Source organism: Hyperoodon ampullatus (assembly GCF_949752795.1).
Source record: "Hyperoodon ampullatus genome assembly, chromosome: 9".
NCBI classification, from domain to species: Eukaryota; Metazoa; Chordata; class Mammalia; order Artiodactyla; family Ziphiidae; genus Hyperoodon; species Hyperoodon ampullatus.
Genome location: NC_136922.1, coordinates 40,255,599 through 40,283,032, shown reverse-complemented (window position 1 = coordinate 40,283,032; position 27,434 = coordinate 40,255,599). Strand labels below are relative to the sequence as shown.

At 36.6% G+C, this 27,434-nt stretch overlaps 1 protein-coding gene across 1 annotated transcript in view; it reads right to left on the bottom strand.

Moving 5' to 3' along the window:
• MEOX2 (mesenchyme homeobox 2) overlaps positions 1 to 3,035 on the bottom strand; it is a gene marked incomplete at both ends in the record, with an annotated part of 61,744 nt that extends 58,709 nt beyond the window's left edge. The window contains one exon of the mRNA XM_079711801.1: positions 2,522 to 3,035. Coding sequence (XP_079567927.1) covers positions 2,522 to 3,035 — 514 coding nt within the window. The remainder of the gene's footprint in view (positions 1 to 2,521) is intronic.
• Between the last annotated feature and the right edge of the window lie 24,399 nt (positions 3,036 to 27,434).

Below are 27,434 nucleotides of genomic sequence, written 5' to 3'. Positions count from 1 at the left end.
CAGAAATTATAAACTGCCTTACAAAATATAAATGGTCTCTATAACACATGATGTGAGTTTTGTCTAACACAATTTTAAAATTTCAAGAGTGCAGAAATTACTTTAATATAATTTTTTGGAAATACTGAAACATTAAAACTATGCTATAAGTAATGAGAGATATATGTGTTAACAATATACCAAAATTACACTGACTTTGTACTTTGCTTTAGTTTCTGCTAGCTTAAGATGCCCTTATAATAATATGAAATGAAATAACTGTGAACATAAATTGTAGAAGACCAAATACAATATCATTTCAGGAAAAAGCTACCTTGAATTTAAATCTAGCTAAAGACCTAACAAATATTAATTAACTAAAATATTGAATTTGGCTAATTAAATTTTATTTTCAAAGAGTATACAGATATTTAACCAGAAACTATTGTTATATTTCTTTTTAGATAGCCAAGAGTTCTTTCAAAATATCCCATGAAAGAAAATGTTCATTCTAACTCCCCAGTGATTCTACCCTTGGTGATGGCTAATTGTATTTCCCGCTCAAGATGTAATCTATTAATACTTTATGTAGCTGATGAAAACTTTTGTTTGTTTTTCCAGGACTTTAATTACCAGCTTCAACATGAAAAAATAAACGTATTTGGCTATATGGTTATTTCCCACCAAAGGAGGGTAGCACTGTTAATATAACCAATATTCTTAAGAAAGTTGTTATTAAAATAATTGAAGGGGACCAGTTCTTAGATCCCACTTCTCTTATTTCTCCTCAACCAAAATAACATATGCCTATATGAAAATTCAATTTGCCCTATGAAACTTAGGTGCATTGGTTCAGTTGAGGAAGCATATGAAACAATCCATCACATAGGTTTCTCACTGCAGAAAGTAAAATGAACAGTAAGAGCTTCTGGTAATTGCTAAAGTGCCGCTGACCAAACTGACCTCGGATCCTCTTATCCCAGAAAAGTTACATTGATATCAAATGCTAACTCTATAAAATGATCTCATTTTAAGATTGACTTTTTTTTTCTAATGAAGATGGAAACCTTGCTATGATTAACCTTTTAACTCTCTGTCTGAAGAGTGTTTCACTTATGGTTAGTAAAAACCATTAAAATGAGTGATACTGCTGGCAACTTTCTTGGATATAAACTAATTTGTGATGGGGCATTAGAAGTTCACCCGACCTTGGAATGTAAAAGTCAGATTTTAAGTTTGTGATAGAAGAATCCATCCCATACTAACGCTTAAGAATAACTGATACCATTGCTGCAAAAGAACATGAAATATGCGGCTCATTCATTGTCATTCATGTGGGATCTTACCTAAAGCATTATAAAGGATAGACACTTTTCAATCTTTCAAACCAATATCTGGAATTATCTTCCAGGACTGTTAAACCAATTCCGCAAAGAAAGAAAATATGTAAATATTATATTAAACAAACGACAGCTTACGAAAAGACGGAACGCAGGCTGCACTATAGCTACAGAAGAAAACTCACAACCTCCTTAATTATAAAGCATCTTTTAACAATTTCATAAGGATACAGATAGGTCAGGGCTTTGATGAGTTGCCTGCAAAACTTGTTTCTCTGGATTGCTAAAATTTAGTTGGCAGCCTGTGCCTTCAGGCATCCGCATTCAGTAAGGTTCCCCTTTTGCGTGGCGGCTCAAGTTATCCCCACGTAGGTCTGCGCCTCCTGCGCACACCCTCCAGTACCAGCGCTACCCGGGTTGCTGTTTGTTTCCCAGTACTTGTTTCCGATAATGCTCACCTGGAGGAGAATTTTACTTTCCACTTTAAAAACTTAGATTTTCTTTTTGGTTAGCATCACATAAATACAACTACTATTAAGAATCGTCTTTCTTCAAGGGTCTGAGCATGTATTTAGTTACAATTCTCTGACATTCCTTAAAATCCTCTGAATTCCTAGACTGTCTTCTTCCCCAAGAAAGGGAAATTTTTACCATTTGGAATAGGGTGCTATTTAAAGAACTCTGAAATCAGAATTTAAAAAAAAAAAAAAGAAAACTTTTTTCTCATATGCTCTGCCAAGTTCCATTGCAAGTTCCAACTATTGTGCAATAATTTGGAAATCCAGTTAACGATGGGAAAAATCTAGCCACTCAGTCGGGAACTTGCAATGGAAAAGTCAAGGAACGGCACCCGCACGCACGGCCAGCGGACGCTGCATCCCAGGGTGCAATCCTCTCCCCATCGCTCAGATGGAAGGTCACGCTTCGCAATCGATTTCACATACTTGTCACTTGTCCTTTTTTCTCAGCGCTCTGGTAAACTAGTTTGAATCTTGGAGAGCTTAACGCAGTTGGCTGAGTGTTGCGCTTGGAGAAACACGTGCCCCCAAAATAAAAGGACCAAAGCAGCCTCGCCGAATTTGGCGGCGAGGAGCCAGGGAGGAAAGACCTGTACCATAACGCCCGCCGCCTCACTCTAGTGCGAGAATCTTCCCAGTCATCTCTCCGCCCCCTTTCGCCGAGGGTGCCCGGCGCGCCCTTACCTGAGCTATCGCTTTTTCTCTTGCCGCCACTTCTCTTCTCCGCCTCCGCGGGTGACAGCGCCTGGCGGCCGTAGTCCCCTGGCGGGCACGCGGCCCCGGTCGGGGTGCTGGAGCCCAAGCTGGAAGAGTTGGAACACAGGACCGGCGGGCTGCTTCCCAGCTCCGGGGGCCCTCCCGAGTCCGGCTGGAGGCAGAGGCTGTGCCGAGCCGCGCTTGGCGGGGAGGACATCTGCGGGAGGTGCCAGTTGGTTTGCAGAGCCTGGTGCTGCTGCTGCTGGTGGTGGTGGTGGTGATGGTGGTGGTGGTGGTGGTGCCCCCTGTGATGCTGGCTGGCAAACATGCCCTCCTCGTTGGGGTATCCCGCGATTATGCAAGACGAGGAAGAAGTGGAGAGCTCGGGATAGGACATATGGTCAGATCTTCCATGGAGGGCGAGAGAGGACTGGGAGAACGGGTGCAAGCCTTGCGCGGTGGCGTGAGGGCTGCGCAGGCAGCCAAAGAGCGGGTGTTCCATAGCATGCAAGTCTCGGGTTCCAGGCAGAAGACTTCACGACGGTTCCAAACGCCACCACCCTCTGTTACTTTTCCCTGGAAACCGTGTGACTTTTCCCCCTCCCAAAGCAATAGCCGCCCGCGTTTCAGCAGAGCTCGGATAATCCCGGTCCTGAGCCCTAGCGGCCAGTCTCCTTTACATATAAACACTCGGACCTGGAGGAGCTTCCCTCCGAGCTACTCAGATGTTAAGAGTAGGAGAGGTTGAAGCCAAAAGAAGGTGGTCCCAGAGAACTGCTTTCAAGGGGAAACGGCTCTGAGAGGTTATAAATAGAGTGTAACGTGAGCTGGGGGCTGGCTTAGGAGCCCAGTGCTGACCACATGCGAACTCCCTCCAAAACTCCGGCTCAGTCCGCGCCATGCGCTCGCAGTTCCACTTCCTATCGCCGGCTGGACGCACGCAGCGCGCCCACGCCCGCCCGCCCCTGCCAGCAGCAGGGACTGCAAGCGGCGCGCCTGGCGCCTAAACCCGAGCCCCGGCGGGCAGCGGCTCCCCTTCCCACTCCGTCGGCCAGGCCGCGCCGCAGCGCCCGCCAGCCCCAACCCCGCACCCAGGGTCCGACCTGCTCACTGCTCTCATGAAAGGTGTCTTGTCCGTGCCCCTTGGGCACTGTCACCTGCAGGAAAGCTTGGGCTGAGCCTAACTGTGGAGGAGCACGAAAGGAGCACTAAGATTAAGGGAAAAGACCAGAGCTAGTTTGGCGCGCGCTCAGATAAGTTTCTCAAACTTCACATCAACTCGTGCCCTGGGCGCAGCGGCACTCCTAGCTTTTTACAGCCGGTGTCTGTGGGTGGGTTGTTAATGGGCTGGGACGTCAGATCCGAGGATGCAGGGAAGTGACCCACGAGCAAAGAAAGGGCCATTTTCGGTGCTGCAAGGAACGAGACCTGGTGGGGTGGTAGAAAGCATGGGGCGGTGACAGTTGCAGATGTCCTGAGTCTGGCATCCTCACCTGCGGTGCCAGGTGGGGTCTTTTCCTCTGCTTTCCGCAAACGTCCTCCCTCCCGATTTCCTGGTCCCACTCCATTTCCTAGCCACTTGTCCACCAAGAAGAACTTTTCCTGGATCGGGAGTATTCCGAAGAGATTACATCCCGGTCACAAGTGAAGTGTATATTGCACGCACATTTCCAGTCTTTTCCCTCAGGAGCCAGCCCATGTCCCCTTGTTTTCCTCCAGAAACCCATCTCTCTTCTGCTCAAAGATAAATCAGCTAATCGCACCCCTCCCGCCCCCCCGCCATGGTTCCATTTACTGAAAAAATATTGCACTTCGGTATCCCTTAAAGTTCGGGTCTCCCTGGTTACAATCTTGCATCATAGAAAATGAATTAGAAAACTTGCCACCAGTAAATTAATGCGAGCGGCGGCTGGGCTTTGATACCGTCACATGTTTGAGGGACGACACCGTCTGCTGAGGGCCAAGTCGTTTACACAAGGTAAGCACGCCGCCCACTCATAATGAGCTGCAGGAACAGTCGCGTCCTTCCTGGGACGTGTCGCATCAGGAGAATATCGCCGCTCACCTATCCCGCCCGGGACCCCAAATGTGCCACCAGCAGCGTCGCCCTGTTATTTTCATTGTCTCAGGTGTCCAGAGGACGGGGACCAGGTCTTTGAAGTTGTTAATGGGATTAATGGGTACAGCAAACTGGGCCAGACATCTGGTTTGAATTAGGAAAAAGTATTGATTAATCTTTGAGAAATGTCACCAAGGCAGAACCTTTTCCCTAGCCCCGTCCCTCAGGCTTCAGCCTGACCATCTCCCTTTTCTTTTAAGTTGTCCTGTAGAATAGTGGCTTTGCAATAAACCTTTACATCCGTGTGAAAGTTCGAATTGTTTTCCAGTGCTCAGAGGTGGGGTAGGGTGGGGGTGATCAGGAATTCTGAGATTTGTAAGCGCTGCTTTCTTTAACGGAAATTGAGCCCTATTTTGAGGGAAATTAGTTTTGCAGACTTCGTTTAAAAAAAAAAAAAAAAAAGCTAAAACTTTTGTTCACCAGCTGCTCAACTTTTCAGTCTGGGTCTGAGCTGGAACCTGCTGCAAGCGTTTGACGGTAAGGCTTTCTTTGCCGATATGTTTTGGGAATCTAATATTGTTTTAGATTTCGAAAGGGGGTGTTCTTCACGTTGCACGCTTCTAAGGGTTTTAAGTGCTCGCAGGATGGCGTCCAGGGCTTAGATCTTAAGAATGTTTCTTCCTGCCACTCCCCACGCCCTTGGCTCTTTAAGGATAAAAAAGGAGGGGATATATTCTTCTAATATAGTCGGAATATTTTTTGAATTTTCATTGTGTTTATGGCTTCAATATGTGCTCTGATATTAAAAGTTAAAGTACAAAGAGCAGCACTAAACTTCCCAAACTCGGGTAGCTCCTCTATGGATCCTGGGTGAAAGCATTAAAGGCTTTATCCAAAGAAAAATTTAGGCAACCACCTCCATAAAGTCACCAGAAATATTTATATAATACTGTCTACTAAAAGTATTGTGGAAAATGTCAGTCAAGACTAATTAAAGATACACTTGATTTGCACACATCAATAAAAAAACATCCATAAAGGTCCTTTTGGTTTGCATTACAGTGGTTTAGAGGGAGAGACACGAGAAATGAATGGATTTGAATTTAACCAGTGTATTGCAGGTAACCAGCAACTAGCAAACACATAGAAGTTTTCCTCTCCGGGAGCTGCCACTTCTCCTTGAACCTGCCTTGTGACTGTGCTGGCTTTTTTTCTCACTGTGTCAGATGTTAACAACATGTCCAGAAATTTCTCTACAACCTGTCTCAGTCAGTCAGCTGAGTGTGGGGCTAAAAGTCTGGTAAAGAAAAATTAGAAAAGATTAGAAAAGAAAGGAGTCTCTTTGGCACAGGGAGATCAGCTCGGTGCTTTGTGACCGCCTGGAGGGGTGGGATGGGGAGGGTGGGAGGGAGGGAGATGCATGAGGGAGGGGATGTGGGAACAGATGTATATGTATGACTGATTCACTTTGTTATAAAGCAGAAACTAATAAAAAAAAATAAAAATAAAAAAAATAAAAAAAAAAGAAAGGAGTCTCTTTGAAAGGCACAGTTAAAAGAAAGCTAGCAGAAAAGGTCTTTTTAAATGTAGACCCAAAACATATATCAGGAAACTTGATGTCTAATAGAAAGTATAATATAAGGAAAATGTTACTTGGAAGAGAAAAAGTGTGATTCAAAGGGAAAAAATGTAAAAAAAGGAGGTCTTGATGCATTCCAGAATTAAATATGACTGGTTTGTTTTCTCTGAATTTCTAAATATATACTAATTATTCCATAAAGTTTTTTTCAAAAGTTTCATTTCTTAGAATATTTGGAAAAACATAAAATATTAACTTTTATTTTCTAGGCCATAGAGAATTTTTTTAAATGCAATAATAACAGGCAAAATCCCTAGCATTTTCTATAATAGCTACATCAATGTCTACATCTATAAAACCCAATGATGAAAGATGCCTTTTTACCTCAAATGGCTAATTTCATGGAGAATGGTAAAACTTACCAAATTTATTAGAGAATTTCTATAGCATTCATTTTAAACTATATATAGCATAGTATTTACCGTGTATTTACAATATACTTGAATTTCTGTGAAAAATGTTTCATTAATAATATTTTATGCAAGATTTTGATATCAAGTAGCACATTATAACAAGAGGCTGAATATATGAAAAATGTAAGCTGCTCATCTTTTGTAGAAAACATGATCAAAATTATTTTAAACATGTGCTAAGCTCTTTAAACTTGATAAATGTGTATATCTATGATTCTTTCTGCTTAATGAAATGATATTCAATAGTAAAGGCAGAGGTATTTTTAAATTAAGAATATTTTAAGGGGAAAGGAACTTAAATTAAGCAACCTGAAAAATTTATGTTTAAATTCTAAGACTCATGACGATTCTCTTGTTGCCATTCTTCTGTAAGTTTGTGACATGAGATATGATGGGAATAAAAATATTTTAAATTAAAAATGATCTTTAGCTACAGATATTATACAACTTTATTTTGAATTTTACCTGCTAGATAAAATTGCCTTGGTAACATATAGTCATGATATATGAATTTAAGTACAGAAGATTATGTTGAAACCAGAATTTGTCTCTGAAAGTTTTCTTGAGAATATAAATATTATTTCTGCTACACTTCTCCAAGAAATAAAGTCAGTTCTTTTGAAATAAAGAATATTGAAAATATATTAAAAGATGCTAAATACTCAATGGTAATTTATGTGATTTATGACGCGCTCCATTTTACAAAACTTAAGAATTGCCTTTCTCCAGGAATTATGAACTACAAAATTTAAGGAAAAATTTGGCTATTGCATGTTATTTAGTGATTCTATATATTTTACTGATTTTTTAAATAAATTACTATTTTTACATAATAATTGGTGCTTTCACAATAAAATCTGTTATCCTTCTACATATACTAGAAGATATGAATACCTATTCATTACTCTGAAAAGTATAAAATACTATTCAGCATATTTTGTTTTTCTAATTTGTATCTCTTCCTACATTTAGATTTATGATTTCTTTTAGAAATTAGTGGTTTTCTTCAAGTGCCATATAGTAAATAATGTGCTGAAAACTAGCATGAAATATAGATTATGACTGATAATATTAAATTTATGATTTAATAAAAATTCAAAATATATGCAATCTTCCCTAATTCCAGTTGCTTTCCACATACATGTCATGAAGTTCTAATTATATTTTGTTTTTGCGGGGGTGTTCAAATTAGGAAGACAATGACTACCTCTCAAATTTCAAAAACTTCTAACTGAACTTCCTTTTGTCCACATGTCTTAAATCCAGAATTATTCAACAAAGTTACTTTAAAATGATGCATATGAGGAATAATTACATTCGATTCCTACATCTTCATTTGCACTCAACTTGTATGTTATTTTTATTGATAAAGTATGAATCTTAAATTTTTATAGTTGAAAATTGCCTCCTTTATATATCTAACTATAAGATGTAGAGGCACACTAAAGCAAGACAGTTCCATAATGAAATGCTATTTATTACATTATATATTCTATACCATCAAACACATAAGCATTAAATTTCTATCCATATTTTATGGGAAATAAACCACTTCTCCCATGTCATAAAAAGCAATGTTATACTTTTAAGCAGATTGAATTTAGAACAAGTTCATAAATCTTGGGGAAGAAAAATTCAATCAAAACTAAAGAGGGGAATTTTAGGTAAAACCTTAGTCTTCTGTTTTAAGTTTTCCAACGTGAAGAGTTTAACATGACTAATGTAATTTTGACACTATGGTAGGTTTTTCTTATGTGTTTTTATTTTTCATGCTTCATCAATTTGTAGCATGTTTTATTCTTAAAGTATCTCTTTCATTGTGAGCCTGGGTTTATGATTTGTATCACTAAAAACCTCTGTGTTTTAGTTGTGTTGGTATAGCTTCCCCAAAATATTTAACTGCACACTACAATTTATATAATTCAGACTCGGCAAAGAAAGACCAGCTGCCTTTGATATCAACATCTTTGTTTATAGGAATAAAGGGAAAATTTTTTGCTTACCAAATAAAATGGAAAGTGAAGGCCAAATTCAAGATGTCTTATAACAAAATATTTTTAAGAGTTTAATATTAGTACTTTGATTCAGCTCAGATTTGTAAAAGATTTTGAGAAACGATCTGGAGTAATTTTATACAAGGTAATAGACATACGAAAATGGATCAAAACAAGAATGAAAATGACTAAATGACAAATATCTGCTTATGCCTCAGTTGACCTAAGAAATTAGAAGGATGATCAAAGGACAGATTAGGTCAAGGGAAAACCAGAAGAAAGTATTTAACAGGGGGAAAGGCAGAGAAATAAGATAAGCTTAAATATGCAGAAAATAATTCTATATTTGTAATTCATAAGCCATGTACACTTATAATAATGGTAAAAGGATCCCAGAAACATGTTTTAGTTTAACTGGAATTTTAAAAATAAGTAATCAGAAAGGTTTATGTTTAAACATATATATGGCATTTATATTTTTGACAAAAGTAATAAAAACAAAATACTATTTGAGAAACAGTTTCAAGTAATCACATGTGCATAATGTGAAATGTAGGTACAGATGTGGTCAATGCCTAGAAATGTGCAAGCTACTGAATGAGGTTCTGAATAATTGTTGCCTTCTTGGCTTACAAATCTGTAACCTGATACTCAATGTAGTCAATTGTTTTTCTAAATTTTATTTATTTTTAAAGGATGATTTTTGCTAAGTTGGGGTACTAGTATTTGGGAAGGGAATAGCTGGTTTTCAACAGCTTTCAGTGACTGAGGGGGATTAAAGAAAAGTATTGGGCTAACCGCATCCTAGAGCACTTCAAAGTACAAGGGAATCCCAGCAGAATAAATCACTAACCAGAACTCAGAAGGAATATCAGCTGTGAGCCCAAGGGCTCAGGATGAGGCAATTCCTCCTACCATCAGCTAACAGTTTTTGTTTTTACTAACAAGGAGACCTGTGATCAAAGTAAAGCTTTCTCCATGCTACATGACTGTATGAGTACCAGTTGAAACCTCTTCAACACAGAGTGGCTATAAAAGATACCCACTGCTTGGCAAATTCATTCTGCATGAAACTTGCCTTATTACCTCAGAATTGCAGTTATCACTTTTGTCAAATTTCATATTTCTAAAGACTAATTCTTGAGGGCATAAATAACTAATGGACAGGAAAACAGTCATGATTGAAAAAGTCCAAACAATCTTGGAATACTTTACAATAAAATACAGTAAATCTTACTACTGATCTTGAAAGCGGGCTGCATGAGTAGTGGGAAACCTAACAGTTCTTTTCTTTAATCTAGAGCACCTGTAGCAATCTGCAGCAGCATTTCTGCACATACCTTATTTAAGATGACTACATGTGCTGGATTCAGTAGGTGTCTGTGAAGACATACTCAAAGTCAATTTAAATAAATTTTACCCATTATCGAATACAATAACACCTCCACTTACTGCAAACAGCTTTAAGAATATTTATAGTAAATATAGAGAAATAAAAATAGTTCAATTATGACTTTCTAGGATAACTGTTACTTTTTTTTTTCATAACAAGTTACCATCTGTGGGCCAGTAGTCCCTGTCAATTGCTTATGAGATGCTTGGATTCCTCCAAGTTTTGTTTTTAGTCACCTCTTGTAACCTGCATTATGCAGTTAATGATGTGATTTGATCAGAGTAAAAAGCTGAGTCGCTTTGCATTATTAAGATCAGATTTTCCAAAGTACATGGCCTACCACCATCTGATAGACCCTGCCAAGGCAGATGGCTCAGGCCCAGGTGGCATCACTTGGAATTGTTCTTCCGGGTCCAAAGATAAGCACATAACTATGAAACCCCGCAAAAATTGTCACTGTTGCATGTGTGGTGACAAAGCTAAATGGGTATCTTTTAAAAAGATATAAAGAAGCACATAGAAGCTTCTACATGCTGTAAATCTGAGGTTGTTGAATTAGATGTTGGTGTTCCTCTTTCTGTAATAATACTAAAGACTTGCCAATCCACGTGTAGTTCTGTTATGCAGATATTATTTTTCTTAAATTGTTAGCAGGTGTTAAATCATTATCATGTGGCATTTGTGACCAAATATAACCTAGTCATGGCTAAAACAAACAAACAAAAAATGGGTTAGGTTCCTTGCACTGTAGTAGCAATTCCAGTGATCCAAAATTGCTAAATCTCAACTTCAGCTTAACAAGTCGCATGTCATTCTCTCTCTGAACTGCATCATTGCCAATCCAGTTTCTCCAGTCAGAAGTAGGAACTCACCCTCGACAAGCCCCTCCATTCTCACCATCCAGTATGCAATCAGTCATTAGGTAGAGTAGTTCCGACTATACCGCTTTAATGTTCATTAACTTCATCCTTCCCTCCATCACCAATGCCATTACCTTATTGGGGGGCCTCACTGTTCTTAGTTGGATGACACGGGACTCTCCATTGCAATCTACTTGCCTAGAGCATCACCCCATCTCCAGAAGCAGGAGGGAGAATGGTTTTGAATCTTAGCTCTATCATTTTCTGACTCTGTGAGTGCATTCATTTGTTAACTCAAAAGAATATTACAATGAATAAATTCAACAATGTTGTGAGTGTGCCTAATACAATGCCTAACATAAATTTAATAAACGTGGAATACATTTAAGTTAAATCTAGAGCTGTGCTGTTAAATACAGCCTCATGTGGTTACTGAGCATTTGAAATGCGACCAGTCTAAATTAAGATATGCTTTAAGATTAAAATGCACATCAGATTTCAAAGACTTCAAGGGAAATTAATAAACTTTTATACTGATTACACGTTAAAATGATATTTGACGGATATACTGGCCTAGATAAAGTACATTATTAAAAATCAATTTTCTTTTTCCTTTTTTTAATATAGCTACTAGAATATTTAAAATTACAAATGTGGCTTATATAATATTTCTCTTGGACAGTGCTGATCTAGAGGATGTAATTTAACTTTTTCTCTGTTTTATTCTCTCCCTCACAAATAGGTACCAAATTACATATAGATCTGTCAGAATGATGTAAGACCTGAAATCTCTCTGTAAGTTGATCCTCTTGACCCCATGATTAGGAGCTTCACACTGTGGTACCACACCTGGAAATCTCCAGAACAAGACCTCAAGGAAACACAGGAAATCCCTGGAGTGGCAAAACATCTGATTTGAAGACATTCAATTATTTCTCTGTGCATCAGGAGCATCACTGTTAATTAACTATTGATATGCTTGAAAGAGTTTGTTTAGCAATAGCCCTTGCAGAAAAAAAAAGAGCTGTGTGTTATTTATGATGAACTACACAATGCTGCCACAATGAGTTAACTTCTACATCTTATTCCCTTGGCAAAGGTTTAGTTCTTACTCTTGCAAATTTTGATGCAAGATGGTTGGCTCTCCAGGTAGATACTGACCTTGTGAAATAGTCACCTCAACATGTTCCTCCATAACAAAACTCCACAGCAGGGGAAGATGGAAGTGGAGGGTCACACACCTGGTCTTATATACTTTGATGCAAAGGTGATACATGTCATTTTTACTTACAGCTTGTAGGCCAGAACAAAGCCTAATATACCTGCAAGGGGTCTGGAAAATATTCTGAAGCACATAGCTGTTTGGTGAGCAGTAAATATTTCTGCCACACCAGGCTTTGGCAGACTTCAAATTTGTTCCTAATAGGCCTAATTTACACCACTAACTGTATATCCCTTGAGTCTTCCTGGAATATTTTGTTAATGTTTTTCTAGCACAGTGTCTGGCACAAAGTATTCAATAAACATACTCAACAGAACACTTAGATCCGTAAGTTTCACTTTGTCTTTGAACTTCAGAACCCATGTAGCTGCTGTATCATATCAGGAAAGTGTAACTGCAACTCTAACTGCAATGAAAATTAACAGATAAAATGCTCAGCCCAGCTTCAATTTTGTTTTGTTTTGTTTTTGATTTTTGTAGTTTTTCCTTTGTTTCTTTGCTCCAGAGCAGAAGTTCATACCTCATTGTCACTGGACTTAGAACAATAGTTGGGTCCACACACAATGAGAGTGGTTCAAATTCTTTGGGGAATTTGTCTTCAAGTATCTGAAGCCAGGTTGGGACACCGGTCTCTATGTGTAAATTAGGTTCATTCCCTTTCAGATGTTGTATTTTATTTTCAATCAATACTGTCCATTCTGTAATGGTTCACTGCATAGACTTGAAGATGACATTTTGGGCTGTGTCTTGTATTTGTCACTTACTAGCGCTTTGTGGCCAGGTTAATTAACTTTTTGTGTCTAGGTTTTCTCATTTCTAAATAAAAATGTTTATTTCTATAATTTCATGTTGACAAACTAGCAAGTCGATCTAAGTCTAGTGTGTGTGTATATCAGTGATAGATATTCTTATCATAATGATAATTTTCATTATCATCTATCCTAAAGATCTTATTCCATCTAAAAAGAAGTCCCTGTAAAAAATTTTTGGAAGTATTCACTTATATATGTTTATTCAATCCACTATTTCCCCAATTAACACTCTAATATCTTAAAACGTCTTGTCCTAAGACAAGATTCCATAAATGTTTGTTGAATGAGTAAATGATACACTAACGATAAATGTAACTCTATTCTCAGCATTTTGTACATAATGATCATACATTCAGGTTACACACATTTCACTTGACTTTTTTACTTGCTTCAAAATATGATTGTAAAAAACCTCTCAGCATATAAAACCTAGAAATTGGGGTGAGTGACAAAAACTCTTCAGTATAGCCAAAAGGACTATTAAGTTCTAAGGAAGAAGCTATCTAACATTGCTTAACTATAGTACTTTGGAATAAATTTATAGCAGCATTTGGCACATTTTATTTTAGGTTTTACTGGATCTAGGCTTTGGTTTAAAGGTAATGAACATTTTTTAATAGCAGATGTTTAGTGGGATAACAAATGGACTAATCCTACCTTCCATTCTGTTGAAATATGCAACCCCTTGAATTCCAGACAATTAAGACATTTTAACGGTGAAACAAAATACCCCCAAACAAGTAACATTGTAGAACTTAAGATTTAACATCTATGTATATAACTTTTGCTTCATTTATATATTGTGTATATGAATTACGCTAAAAGTAAGCTAATTGTTACATAGGTAATATTCAGAACTCGCTATATCATCTATGCCTGAATAATCTGAGATAGCTATATTAGATAAACATGAACCTACATTTTATTATGCCAATTAAAATTTCTATTATTTTAGAATTGAAACTCTTCCTAGTTCCAGAAAGTTTTTCTGGTGATTTACAGTAGAACTTGATATAACAAAATAATTTAACACAAAGAAAGGAAAACCTCCTAGAGCAGTCATTTCAGAACACTAATTATCAGAAGGACCCTCTTTTTTCTTTTACAAAAAAAATTCATTATAGAACCAACTATGTGAAGTTAACAGAGAGAAGCAGAGCAGTTATGATGGACTCAGGTAAAGGGAATCTGGTAGCACATGCCTAGTGTTTTGTCTTCTCACCTACCACAGGTTTGTAGGTAGTGCCTACAAAGAAACAAAGGAGCTAGGGACACAACCTGAAAACCACTAATCTCACTAATATATACAATCCACCCAGTAAAATGGCCCCTGAAATGCCATACCTGTGTTTTCCTGGTCCACTGATTTATTTGATAGGCACACTCCTGGGGTAAATATTTGAACCACATTATTTTCTTTTATTTCTGTCTTCAAGTGTCTAGTCATCAGTTCCTTCAGATTTTCTGTTTTAAAAAAATATATAAAGTTAGATTGTCAAACTTTATGACTGTAGAAATACTTTTAGTGGAGAAATTTTTAATGTAATAACCCTATATTTATCAAGAGTCAAAATCAGAGAAAAAAAATCTATATGAGGAACATCTTCATAAGATCTGAACAGCGCAGTGTTACTTAACAGAATCCAAAAAGGATCTAATCCGTACAGAATTCAGTGCCAAAAAACCAGACTGCCAGGCAGAAAAGAGGGCAAATGACACAAACTTCTAAATTATCAAAGAAAAAATACATATGATCAAGAAATATAAAAATATTGCAAGCTACTTGTAATGAAAAAGCAAGTTAAAGATGATAGCATTTTCCTTCTACCAAATGACAAAGTTTAAAAAACAAGTTATCATGACAAGGATTTAGGAAAATAATAAATCTCATACACTACTGGTAAGAGTGTAGTTAAAACAGATTACCAAGACAAAATCAGCAGTAAATGTTAACTTTTGATTCAATAATTTCAGATGAATATATTCAAAGGAAATAATCAGATATATCAAAAAGTTTGTATATAATCAATTGTCTGAAGTGATATTCATTGTATTGAAAATGTACATCTAAAAGTAAAATTGATTAAATGCTTTATGATAAATTATGATATAGTGCAACTATTAAAAATCATGTTCTAAACTAATAAGAATATAGAATTATGATATAATTCTAAGAAAAAAAAGCAGGCTACAAACATATGTAAAAGATGATCCAAAAACAACCACATCATACATCTTTGGTTTGTATATATTATATATTTGTTATGTATATTATATATACACAAATATATGATATCAATTGATATACTCAAAATGACAGTTTAATGAACGTTATCTCTGGTTGGTGAGATTAGTAGATATTTGTATTATTTCTTCAGATGTTTCAAAGTTGTTTTCTAATTTTATAATGAAGCTATGTCACTTTTATAATCAAGAAAACAACATTATTATTTCTATACAATTAAAAGATGTCCTGTGAAGTAGACAAAGTCTTTGTGGTTTGCATAAACTTTTTACATGTTAAATAGTTCCATCATGTATAGAAATAATCATCATATAATTATTGACTGACTAGCAGCTTGTGTCAAATACAGTGATTATCTTTGTTATACCTTTCCCTTAGAACTATTGTTCCTCTTTCTAAATAACATCCATCAGTCTAAAACTGTATTATTATGCTATATCCAATTTAGAACTACTAATCTGAATTGACTCAAATGTGAAAAGATTCAGTTATCTGCCTGTACAGTATGGTGAAGCATATGGAGTGCACTACACCTAAGACTGAGAGTTTACACTGGCTGCATGGCAGTGTCTGGAGTATAAACTAAGGTATTGTCTTGGACAAATATAGTCCTTAATGGTTTGAGTTACAGTAAATTTGAAACCAATTCTCCCATGTGTGAAAGTAGTAGAGATTGAGCAAGGGATTTTTTTTTTTTTTTTGGCAATGGCAAGGTTTAATATTTAGTGGGGGTCAGAACAGTAGAACGTGTTCTCATAATAATGTATGACAAGGAAAAGTTCAGAGTATCACATGATGCCTTCCATTGTTTAAGAATGTATAACTGATTCACTTTGTTATAAAGCAGAAACTAACACACCATTGTGAAGCAATTATACTCCAATAAGGTTGTAAAAAATATATATATATATATCAAACATTAATACAAACATTTTGGAAAACTGCTTGGCAAAATCTACCCCCCGAAAATATGTGCATACCTTAGGATTCAGTAATTCCACTTCCAGATATATAACCAACAAAAACTCATACATATGTTCATAATAGCATTATTCATAATGGCCTCAAACTGGAAATCTCCCAAATGTCCATCAGCAGTAGAATGGATAAAATAATTGATGTGTTCACAAAATGCAATGTATACAGCAATAAGAATGAGTAAATAAAATATACATAAAATTATGAATAGGGCTTCTCTGGTGGGGCAGTGGTTGGGAGTCCGCCTGCCGATGCAGGGGACGTGGGTTCGTGCCCCGGTCCGGGAGGATCCCACATGCCGCGGAGCAGCTGGGCCCGTGAGCCATGGCCGCTGAGCCTGCATGTCCGGAGCCTGTGCTCTGCAACGGGAGAGGCCACAACAGTGAGAGGCCCGCGTACCGCAAAAAAAAAAAAAAAAAAAATTATGAATAAATTTCATAAATACAATGTTGATCAAAATAAATTAACTACAAAAGAAAAAAAAAGCATGAGTTGCTACAGTGTTAAAGCAGAAGTTCACAGAGTTCCAGCATCTTGAGATTTTCACACACACTGCAGAGCTCAAAATATTACCCTTTCCTTCCAGTTGATATCATTTTGGGAAATACATTAACTAACAATGCAAAAATAGCACATTCAAATTTCTAACACATAACCAAAGAAGTTTCCTTTCCTTACTTGATAGTGAATGTGTTGCACAAGAAAATACAGTTTAACATCCATGTGCAGTAAAGAAACATCCTCTTCCTCTCTCCCTTTCCCTCTCCTCTCTCTCCCTACCTCCTCCATCTCTAGTATATGACTTAGATAATGTTATTGATATCTTTAATATTAAAATACCCTTGGCATCATCAGAGTTTAAATCAGGCTGGAAATTCATTGAAATGTGAAATTAACAACGAATCTTTTTTTAAAATAAATTTATTTATTTATTTTTGGCTGATTTGGGTCTCTGTTGCTGTGCACAGGCTTTCTCTAGTCGCAGCGAGCGGGGGCTACTCTTCGTTGTGGTGCACAGCCTTCTCATTGCGGTGGCTTTTCTTGTTGCGGATCACGGGCTCCAGGCGTGTGGGCTTCAGTAGTTGTGGCATGCAGGCTCAGTAGTTGCGGTGCACAGGCTTCGTTGCTCTGCAGCATGTGGGATCTTCCTGGACCAGGGCTCGAACTCACGTCCCCTGCATTGGCAGGCGAATTCTTAACCACTGTACCACCAGGCAAGTGCAACAACAAATCTTAGGGCTGGAAGAGGATTTAGAGCTCATCTAGTTCAACACTCTTTACTTAAAAAAGAATACAAAGGCTATTGATGACTTGTGAATGACCCATAAGGTCCTAAGTTAAATTCGTTGTAATGTGTTTATGGGCTGTGACAAAATTTAAATCTCAGATAGCTGATCAACAAACCTAATACTGCATTTCAAAGCAGCACTGACGTTTACTATTATTTGCTTATTATCTTCTTGAAGCTCTCACTAAGGATCTGAAGAGGTCTTTCTCATATTTAGTTATATTTTGTTTAACTGGGGAGGAAGAAACATGAATATACCTGATATTAACGAACATAGGAATTTCCAAATTCTAGATGTACGTCCCTTACAAATGATGGCATACTTTTATATTTTCCAAAAATTTTTTTGAAGTATAACATATATGAAGAAAGTGGGCATGGTTCTATTTTAATGAGAAAATTGTTCTAAGAATTTCCTTAAGATAATAAACCCAATACAGTTCTTTAGCCTTAAAGGTACAGATGCAAAAACAAGAAATTTACCAATTGATATGTTCATTATTCATCATGACTTTCTCTCCACACCTCATGAGAGCTGCATCCAGCCAGGCCACAAATGACAGTCAAAGTAGCATTGACTTCTCATCTGGTACTTGCTTTTGCTGGGGACTTTAACATAACAATGGCCCCCAAAGAACTGTGACATCACTTAACATTGCCATAGTAGCCAAGCTCATTTACAAGGGCACATGTATACAACAACATGAGCTATATAATGTGTGTATAAAAGGAATTTTACCTGGGAATAATGAAAGTGTATTACTGAAGCACTTGTAACATATCACTTAATTACCATTGGTACAAGCATACCTAATTGACTTCTTCCCTATTGCTATTACTGCATACATATTTTATTTCTAAAATGCTAATATTTAACAAGCATGCTTTTCAGTCAGAGAAAAATTCAAAGCAAAATGTGTTTTCTTTTTTAAATTGGGGTATAGTTGCTTTACAATGTTGTGTTAGTTTCTGCTGTACAGCAAAGTGAATCAGCTATATGTATACATATATCCCCTCTTTTTTGGATTTCCTTCCCATTTAGGTCACCACAGAGCACTGAGTAGAATTCCCTGTGCTATACAGCAGGTTCTCATTAGTTATCTCTTTTATACATATTAGTGTATATATATCAATCCCAATCTCCCAATTCATCCCACCCCTCCTTTCCCCCCCTTGGTGTCCATATGTTTGTTCTCTACATCTGTGTGTCTATTTCTGCCTTGCAAACAGGTTCATGTGTACCATTTTTCTAGATTCCACATATATGTGCTAATATACAATATCTGTTTTTCTCTTTCTGACTTACTTCATTCACTCTGTATGACAGTCTCTAGATCCACCCACGTCTCTACAAATGACCCAATTTGTTCCTTTTTATGGCTGAGTAATATTCCATGTGTATATATGTACCACATCTTCTTCATCCATTCATCTGTCGATGGGCACTTAGGATGCTTCCATGACCTGGCTATTGTAAATAGTGCTGCAATGAACATTGGGGTACATGTGTCTTTTTGAATTATGGTTTTCTCAGGGTATATACCCAGTAGTGGGATTGCTGGGTCAAAATTTTGTTTTGGTTAAATTACAAAGTTAATTTGGCTATTAGTAATTTGACCCAGCATTTCTCAGTTAATACAAACTTACATCTTGAAAGAACTAATCTGATGATTGAGAAAAGTGGACTGCCCTAATTCATATCAAAATATATGTGTGAAATATTATTATTTTATTATCCTCTTAAATTTTTAAAGATTATTCTTTTATTTTGTGTAACCAACTCTAACTAAAAATAACTGTCCATAAAAGTCTCCTTGCAAAATATATACTACTGAAACAGTATTAGGATTTATATTATACAGTATTTGGACTTTATTAGTCAGTCATGAAATTTTAGTTCTCCTCCTTTATTTTAATATTATCATTACAAGCTATATTTAGTCATCAAAATAACGGCAATGAAAATGGTGATTCTTACCTGATGTGTTACATATATACTCACATGTATTCAGTTAGTATTTTTACAGGTGTATCTAATTACCTAATTTAAAATCTCATTTTTCAGGACTCCCATTCTTAAAAGTGTGTGTGTGTACATGCATGTGTGTGTATACCCAAGATTTTCAAAGTGTTTCTTTTTTTAAAATAAATTTATTTATTTATTTTTGGCTGCGTTGGGTCTTCATTGCTATGAGTGGGCTTTTCTTTAGTTGCAGTGAGTAGGGGCTACTCTTCATTGCAGTGCGTGGGCTTCTCACTGCGGTGGCTTCTCTTATTGCGGAGCACGGGCTCTAGGTTCGTGGGCTTCAGTAGTTGCGGCACGCAGGCTCAGTAGTTGTGGCTCATGGGCTCTAGAGCTCAGGTTCAGTAGTTGCAGTGCAAGGGCTTAGTTGCTGCACGGCATGTGGGATCTTTCCAGATCAGGGCTTGAACCCGTGTCCCCTGCATTGGCAGGTGGATTCTTAACCACTGTGCCACGAGGGAAGTCCCAAAGTGTTTCCTAATAAAAATATTTTTTCTCTATTTTAGTCATGTTAATATGAACATTCACAGGATGAGCTACAAAATTCAGATTAGACTGATGTTAGCGTTTTTAGAAGTCTATGTTACAAATGTCCACGATTGTTTCCTTAACATCATAGATTTTGACAATTGTATAACCGGTAAATAATATTAACCATGTGCCATAAAAGCAAATTACACTTTTTTTTTCAAATTACACTTTTAATCAAAACATGTCAATATTGAGCAAGAATTGTTAATCAAAATAAAATGAAAACCATTTTCTATATTTATGAAGACAAGCACTACTGATTTAACTGAGAGAGAATGTACATATAAAGCATGAATATTCCACCATTATATTTAGTGAAAATGAAAACCTTCAAGTTAATTTTAATAATTTGGTTCTATAGTGGAAAAATACAGGTCAAAAATATACCTTAAAATAAAAATAAATTTCTATCATTTAAAAACATAAATCAATGCTTACTTCAATAGGCACTAAAGGATATATAGATCCCTACGTTTGCCAGCATTTGGTTATATTGATTCTGGTTTGAAATAAGTGACAACCAGTTAGGTTTAAAAAAAAAATGTTACAGGACTTCCCTGATGGCGCAGTGGTTGAGAGTCCACCTGCTGATGCAGGGGACACGGGTTCGTGCCCCAGTCCAGGAGGATCCCACATGCCACGGAGCGGCTGGGCCCGTGAGCCATGGCCACTGAGCCTGCGTGTCCGGAGCCTGTGCTCCGCAACGGGAGAGGCCACAACAGTGAGAGGCCCGTGTACCGCAAAAAAAAAAAAAAAAGTTACAGATTTTTCTTCTGCTTTATCTTTTCCCATTGGAACTCATTTTTTATTTTTAATATGTTATATGTAAATAATTGCTCATTATGTACTAAAACACTTTGGGTTTTAATTATTAAACACTTACCCAGCTTTGCTAGAAAATTGTTAATAATCCAATAATTCAACTAATTCAGACATGATACAAGACCAAAGAGCTCCAAAGAAGTGCACATCATAAAGGTAATATTTTAAAAGACTAGTCAGATTCCTGTCCTAAGGAAACTTGCTGTATTTTTAGTAAGAGAAGATTTATATACATGAAGAAGCTAGATATATTAAAACAGACATTCTTCTGTAGTTTATGAATGTAAAAAAAAGGTTTTACGTATTAGAGAGAATTGCAAAGCTTCTGTAGGAAGATAAAACAGCATAAATTTGAAGGAAGTTTGAAATTTCATTTAGAGGGAGTGCTTAGGCATTGTTTGGGCAGCAAGTTAGATAAATAGGAATTGTCAACTGATTATATTTTAGGATCAGAAAAGTAGTTATTAATGGTCATGGTGTCCATCCTTTTGGGACTAGGAGAACGTTGTTGTAGTTGACAGAATTGGAAACATCAAAAAGGGATTTCATCTAGAGAGGAAGGTGGTGAGTTTTATATTAAATACATGGAATTTGAGCTGATGTTTGCTTATTGAATAGATCCCTTTATTAGATGAACTGGAGCATGCATTAGAAGTAAGGATAAAAGTAAGACTTGGTTGCCAAGTGATCATTGAAGTTATGATGATGAATGAGCTTTCTGAGAGTATAAAAGGTAACAATATAAAAATAAGAGTTCAGCGTTGGTAGCCTCACAGAAAGAAAGAAAAGAATTGAAAACCAAAAGGAAGGCTTGTCAGATGAAATATTAGAGAAGCAAGTGGCAGACACAGCACACTATTCTGAAAGCCAAGAGAAGAGAAAAATTTTATAAATGGGTGACGAATAGTTTCAAGTAGAGTAGAACTATTGTGGAAGATAATATTTGAGAAAAGACTCAGAAAAGGACATAGTTAACAGCATACAGAATGTTTCAGCAGAGTATTCTTGGATCCGGAATGCAAAGGAAAGAAGGGAATGCATCATTTTTCAAAAATTTGTACAACAGCCAGAAAAAAGAAAATAGTGCAGTTATCTACAGGAGAGGCAAAGATAGTGGAAATGCTTTTGTTTGTTTTTTTCCTAAGGAAGAAGCAACTTTTGAGAAGTTAATGTTGAAGGAAAGAAACTGATTATGTTCTCATTACTTAATACATGTCAATATTTATTGAGTGGATAATTGAGAACTAGTTGGAAAAGGCAAAAAATAAGGAAAAAATAATACTTCTTGGAAGTCAGAGAGGGTTACTATAAGTAAGGAGTTTGTTTAAAGGAAGAGAGAGAGAGAAGTATGCTACTTGTAAAACATATTTTAAAAGTCATCATATCTTTTCTATACATTGGGATGGGATTGTGGAGTTTTAATAAATTAACACTTTGATATTAAAGAATAATTATTAAAGAATAATAAGAATTTGTAAATAATAATAAGGAATATTGCTTGGAGGTCTTGGTTTATCTTTTCCATGTACATTTTTCTTTCAACCTTACTGTTTAAGGATGCTGGAGTTTGATATACAATATTCTCCTTATGTATCTGTAATCAATTCTATAATACATAAGTAATACATAATACAATTACTAAATTTTATAATATGTAATAATGTAATCAAAATATGTGTATCAACATTCTGACCAATAAGAACTTGGTAAAGAAAATCAACTAAACAACTCTCTCATTAAGACGTCAGAAAGTTGTTAAACATGCAATTTTTAGACACGTATAAGAAGAAAGTACTTTGGACTTCAGATCAGAATTTTAAAGACTCACTCTTTCATGCAAATTTATAACTTGCTTTGTCAACGTTAAATCACACTTCATCATTCTATGAAATGATCAAGAATTGACCATTAAGTTCAATCAAGCAATTCTCCTGTTTGCTTAAACTTAAGGTAGCATGTTTTCCCAATATTATCTTAGAGGAAACAGGAAGCCACATTTTGGATCTTTGAATCCTTGCATAGTCACATATGGGTCACTCTCTCACTCACTTTATTTTGAACTACAAACCACCCTTTGGAAAGACATTTAATCTGAAGTAACTTCAATCAATAATAAAGTAAATGATGATAATAATAATTTTAATGCTTATAGAAATCACCCATAATAGGGTGTTTAAAAAAGAAGGAAAAGAAATTTAACACAGATTTAATTTTTTTTCCTAGGAAATATTCTCAGAATTACAAGTGTTAGATATCTAATTAGTTTGGAGTCCTGTAAAGAAGTCTTTTAAAATTACTTAAAAATAGGGAATGATTAAGTTGTGAGGTCAAGCAGATACACTTCTAGGAAAATTAAAATAATGTCTTAATATTGTGCAACCAGTACGTAAAAAGTGAGATAAAATTTCATGTGAAAGAATTATGAAGTTTTTAAAAGTTCTGTGCCTCAAAAGTATAGAAGAAGGTGAGGATTACGTACTCTTGAAAACTGCCTTGGAAGATTCAAAAAGTGACTCCTGTGTGTATGAATGCCCTGGTGTTGAAATGTATATTAAAAATGTAAATATATTAGTGTAAATGTATTCCTAGGGCTGCTATGACAAATTACCAGAAATAGAGTAGTATAAAACAGGAGAAATTTATACTTCTGGAGACTAGTAGTCTGAAATCAAGGTGTTAGCAGGGCCATGGTCCCTCTGAAAACACTAGAGAAGGATCCTTTGTTGCTTCTTCCTACCTTCTGGTGGGAGGCAGCAGTCTCTGATGTTCTTTGGCTGTAGATACATCACTCATGCCTCCATCGTTATGTGGCCTTGTTCACTGTGTCTCTTTTTTTTCTTTTAAGTACACCAGTCATATTGGATTTAGAACTCAGTCTAATCTAAATAGTATGACTGCATCTTAACCAGTAACATCTGTAAATACTCTATTTCCAAATAAGATCATATTCTGAGGTACCAGGTAGAGATGAATTTTGGAAGAACACTAATCAATCTAATATAGGGAATGAAAACATTCCATAAAAGTGGAGAGTGGAAATTAGCAACATTTCTAAATACTATATTATTTTACATAGGGTTTAATTTAAGTATGTTTTTGAAAATTGATAGGTTAAATAATATAAATAGACATATGGCTATTTACCTACATTCCTCAAAGTTCATAAATCCATGATGGCCAAGATCTCTCTTTTGCATCTTCCTAGGGAAAAAAAAAAAATCACCTTACAGTCAGGCACAAATTGTAGTCTGATAAATACCCTTTTCAACACAATGGAAATAAAGTTGATCTTAAACGTTAAGCAAGTAATTATACCTGGCATGCTTTGCAATGGAAAGACAAAATAAATATTCCTTCCTCAAATGGAAAATGCAAATCTAATCTGATCCACTTAAATCTTTTTAAGTGGCGTTTCATTAAAGTTTTTGTGTCTTTCCTGTTTAAAGACAGGAGTATATCCATCACTAGATGGATATGAGTCAAAGATATAGCAATACATGCCTTCCTTTATTTTTTTACTCTCTTTTTTTTTCTGCTAAATGCTTAAAGGCCCAGTCCAAGACTCACTTTTGCCAGTAATAAACTATATACTTTATTTACTTAATCTTCTACATATATCATCTATTGCTTCTCAAAAAGCAAACAGAACAAACAATACTCTTACTTGGAGTATGCAGGCATACCTCAGAGACATTGCAGGTTTGTTTCAGAATACCACAATAAAGTGAATACCACAATAAAGCGAGTCCCATGAATTTTTTGGTTTTATAGTGCATATAAAAATTATGTTTACACTATAGTCTATAAGTGTGTGATAGCATTGTCTTTAAGAAACAATGTACATACCTTAATTCAAAAAGGCTTTATCTTTAAAAACTGTTAATCATCATCTGAGCCTTCAGCAAGTTGTAAGCTATTTGCTGGTGGAAGGTCTTGCCTGGATGTTGATGGCTGCTGACCGATCAGAGTGGTGGTTGATGAAGGATGGGGTGGCAATACAAACCTAAAAGAGACAACAGAAGTCTGCCACATTGACTGCCTCTTTCTTTCACAAATGATTTCTCTGTAGCATGCAATACTGTTTGAAAGCATTTTATTCACAGTAAAACTTGTTCCAAAATCAGAATCAATCTTCTCAAACCCTGCAGTTTTATCATTTAAGTTTATGTAATGTTCTAAATCGTTTGTTGTCATTTCAACAGTCTTCACAGAATCTTCATCAGAATTAGATTCCACCTTAAGAAACCACTTTCTTTGCTCATCCATAAGAAGCAACTCCTTATCTATTTAAGTTTTATCATGAGATTGCAGCAATTCAGTTCCATCTTCAGGCTCCACTTCTAATTCAAGTCCTCTTGTTATTTCCACAACACCTGCAGTTACTTCCTCCACTGAAGTCTTGAATTCAAAGTCATCCATGAGGGCCGGAATCAACTTCTTTTAAACTCCTGTTAATGTTGATATTTTGACCTCTTCACATGAATTATGAATGGTCTTAATGACATTTAGAATGGTGAATGCTTTCCAGAAGGTTTTCAATTTACTTTACTCTGCCCAGATCCATCAGAGGAAAGGAATTATGTATGAAATTCCTTACAAAATGTATTTCTTAAATAATAAAACTTCAAAGTCAAAATTACTCCTTGATCCATGGGTTGCAGAATGGATGTTGTGTTAACAGGCATGAAAACATTAATCTCATTTTATATCTCCATCAGAGCTCTTGGGTGACCAGGTGCATTGACAATATTGACAATATTCTGAAAGAAATATTTTTTTCTGAGCAGTAGGCCTCAGCAGTGGGCTTAAAAATATTCAGTAAACCATGTTGTAAACAGATGTGCTGTCATCCAAGCTTTGTTGGTCCATTTATAGAGCACAGGTAGAATAGAGTTAGCATAATTCTTAAGAGTCCTAGGATTTTCAGAATGGTAAATGTGCACTGGTTTCATCTTAAAGTCACCAGCTGCATTAGGCCCTAACAAGAAAGTCAGCTTGCTCTTTGAAACTTTGAAGTCAGGCATTGACTTCTCCTCTCTAGCTATGAAAGTGCCAGAGGGCATCTTCTTCCAATGAAGGGCTGTTTAGTCTACTTTGAAAATCTGTTCTTTAGTGTGGTCACCTTCATTAACTATCTTAGCTAGATCTTCTGGATAACTTGCTGCAGCTTCTATATCAGCACCTGCTGCTTCATCTTACACTTTTTTTTTTTTTTTTTTTTTTTTTTGCGGTACGCGGGCCTCTCACTGTTGTGGCCTCTCCCGTTGCAGAGCACAGGCTCCCGACGCGCAGGCTCAGCAGCCATGACTCACGGGCCCAGGCGCTCCGCGGCATGTGGGATCTTCCCAGACCAGGGCACGAACCCGTGTCCCCTGAATTGGCAGGCGGGCTCCCAACCACTGCGCCACCAGGGAAGCCCCATCTTACACTTTGATGTTACGGAGGTGGCTTCTTTCCTTAAACCTCATGAACGAACCTCTGCTAGCTTCACACTTTTCTTCGGAAGCTTCCTCACCTCTCTCAGCCTTCACATAACTGAAGAGAGTTAGGGTCTTTCTCTGGATCAGGCTTTGGCTTAAGGGAATGCTGTGGCTGGTTTGATTTTCTATCCAGACCACTAAAACTTCCTCTATATCAGCAATAAGGCTGTTTCACTTTCCTATCATCATGTGTTCACTGGAGTAATTTCTTTCAATGACTTTCCCTTTGCATTTGCAACCTGGCTAACTGTTTATTGCAAGAGGCCTAGCTTTCAACCTATCTTGACTTTCGACATGCCTCCCTCACTAAGCTTAATCATTTCTAGCTTTTGACTTAAAGTGAGAGATGTGATTCTTCCTTTCACTTGAACATTTACAGGCCATTGTAGGGTTATTAATTGGCCTAATTTCAATATTGTTGTGTCTCTGGGAATAGGGAGGCCCAAGGAGAGGGACAGAGATGGGGAACTGCCAGTTGGTGGAGCAGTCAGAACATCTATATTTACTGATTAAGTTTGTAGTCTTATATGGTCATGGTTCATGGCACCCCCAAAAAATTCTAACAGTAACATCAAAGATCACTGGTGACAGATCACCATAACAAATATAATAATAATGAAAAAGCTTGAAATATTAGGAGAATTACCAAAATGTGACACAAAGTGACCAAATGCTGTTGGAAAAATGGCACCAACAGATTTACTTGATGTAGGGTTGCCACAAATTTTCAATTTGTAAAAAAGCACAATATCTGCAAAGTACAATAAAGTATGCCTGTATTTATTCTCAATCAATTTACCAGAGAGGTTAATACTTTGCCCAAGTTTGCAGAGCTCTTGAAGGCAAGGACTACACTAATGTCCAATACTTTCAAATTGCAATCCATGTATTTATGACATAAAGTCTTTGTTGATTTTCTACTTTCTCTAAGCACTTACAGCTTTTATAATTGATATTACAGGGCTGAAAAGTGTTTCACCCTAGCTGTTTCAGTTAAGCTTACTTATCTCCATAGATTCCTATGGGAAGCAGCAGATTAATACATTTGGGACCCCAGGGTTTAAGAGTCTAGATCTGTATCCTGGCTTTACTAAATTCTGTTCCATGACCTTGGGCACGATATTTAATCTCTTTGCACTTCA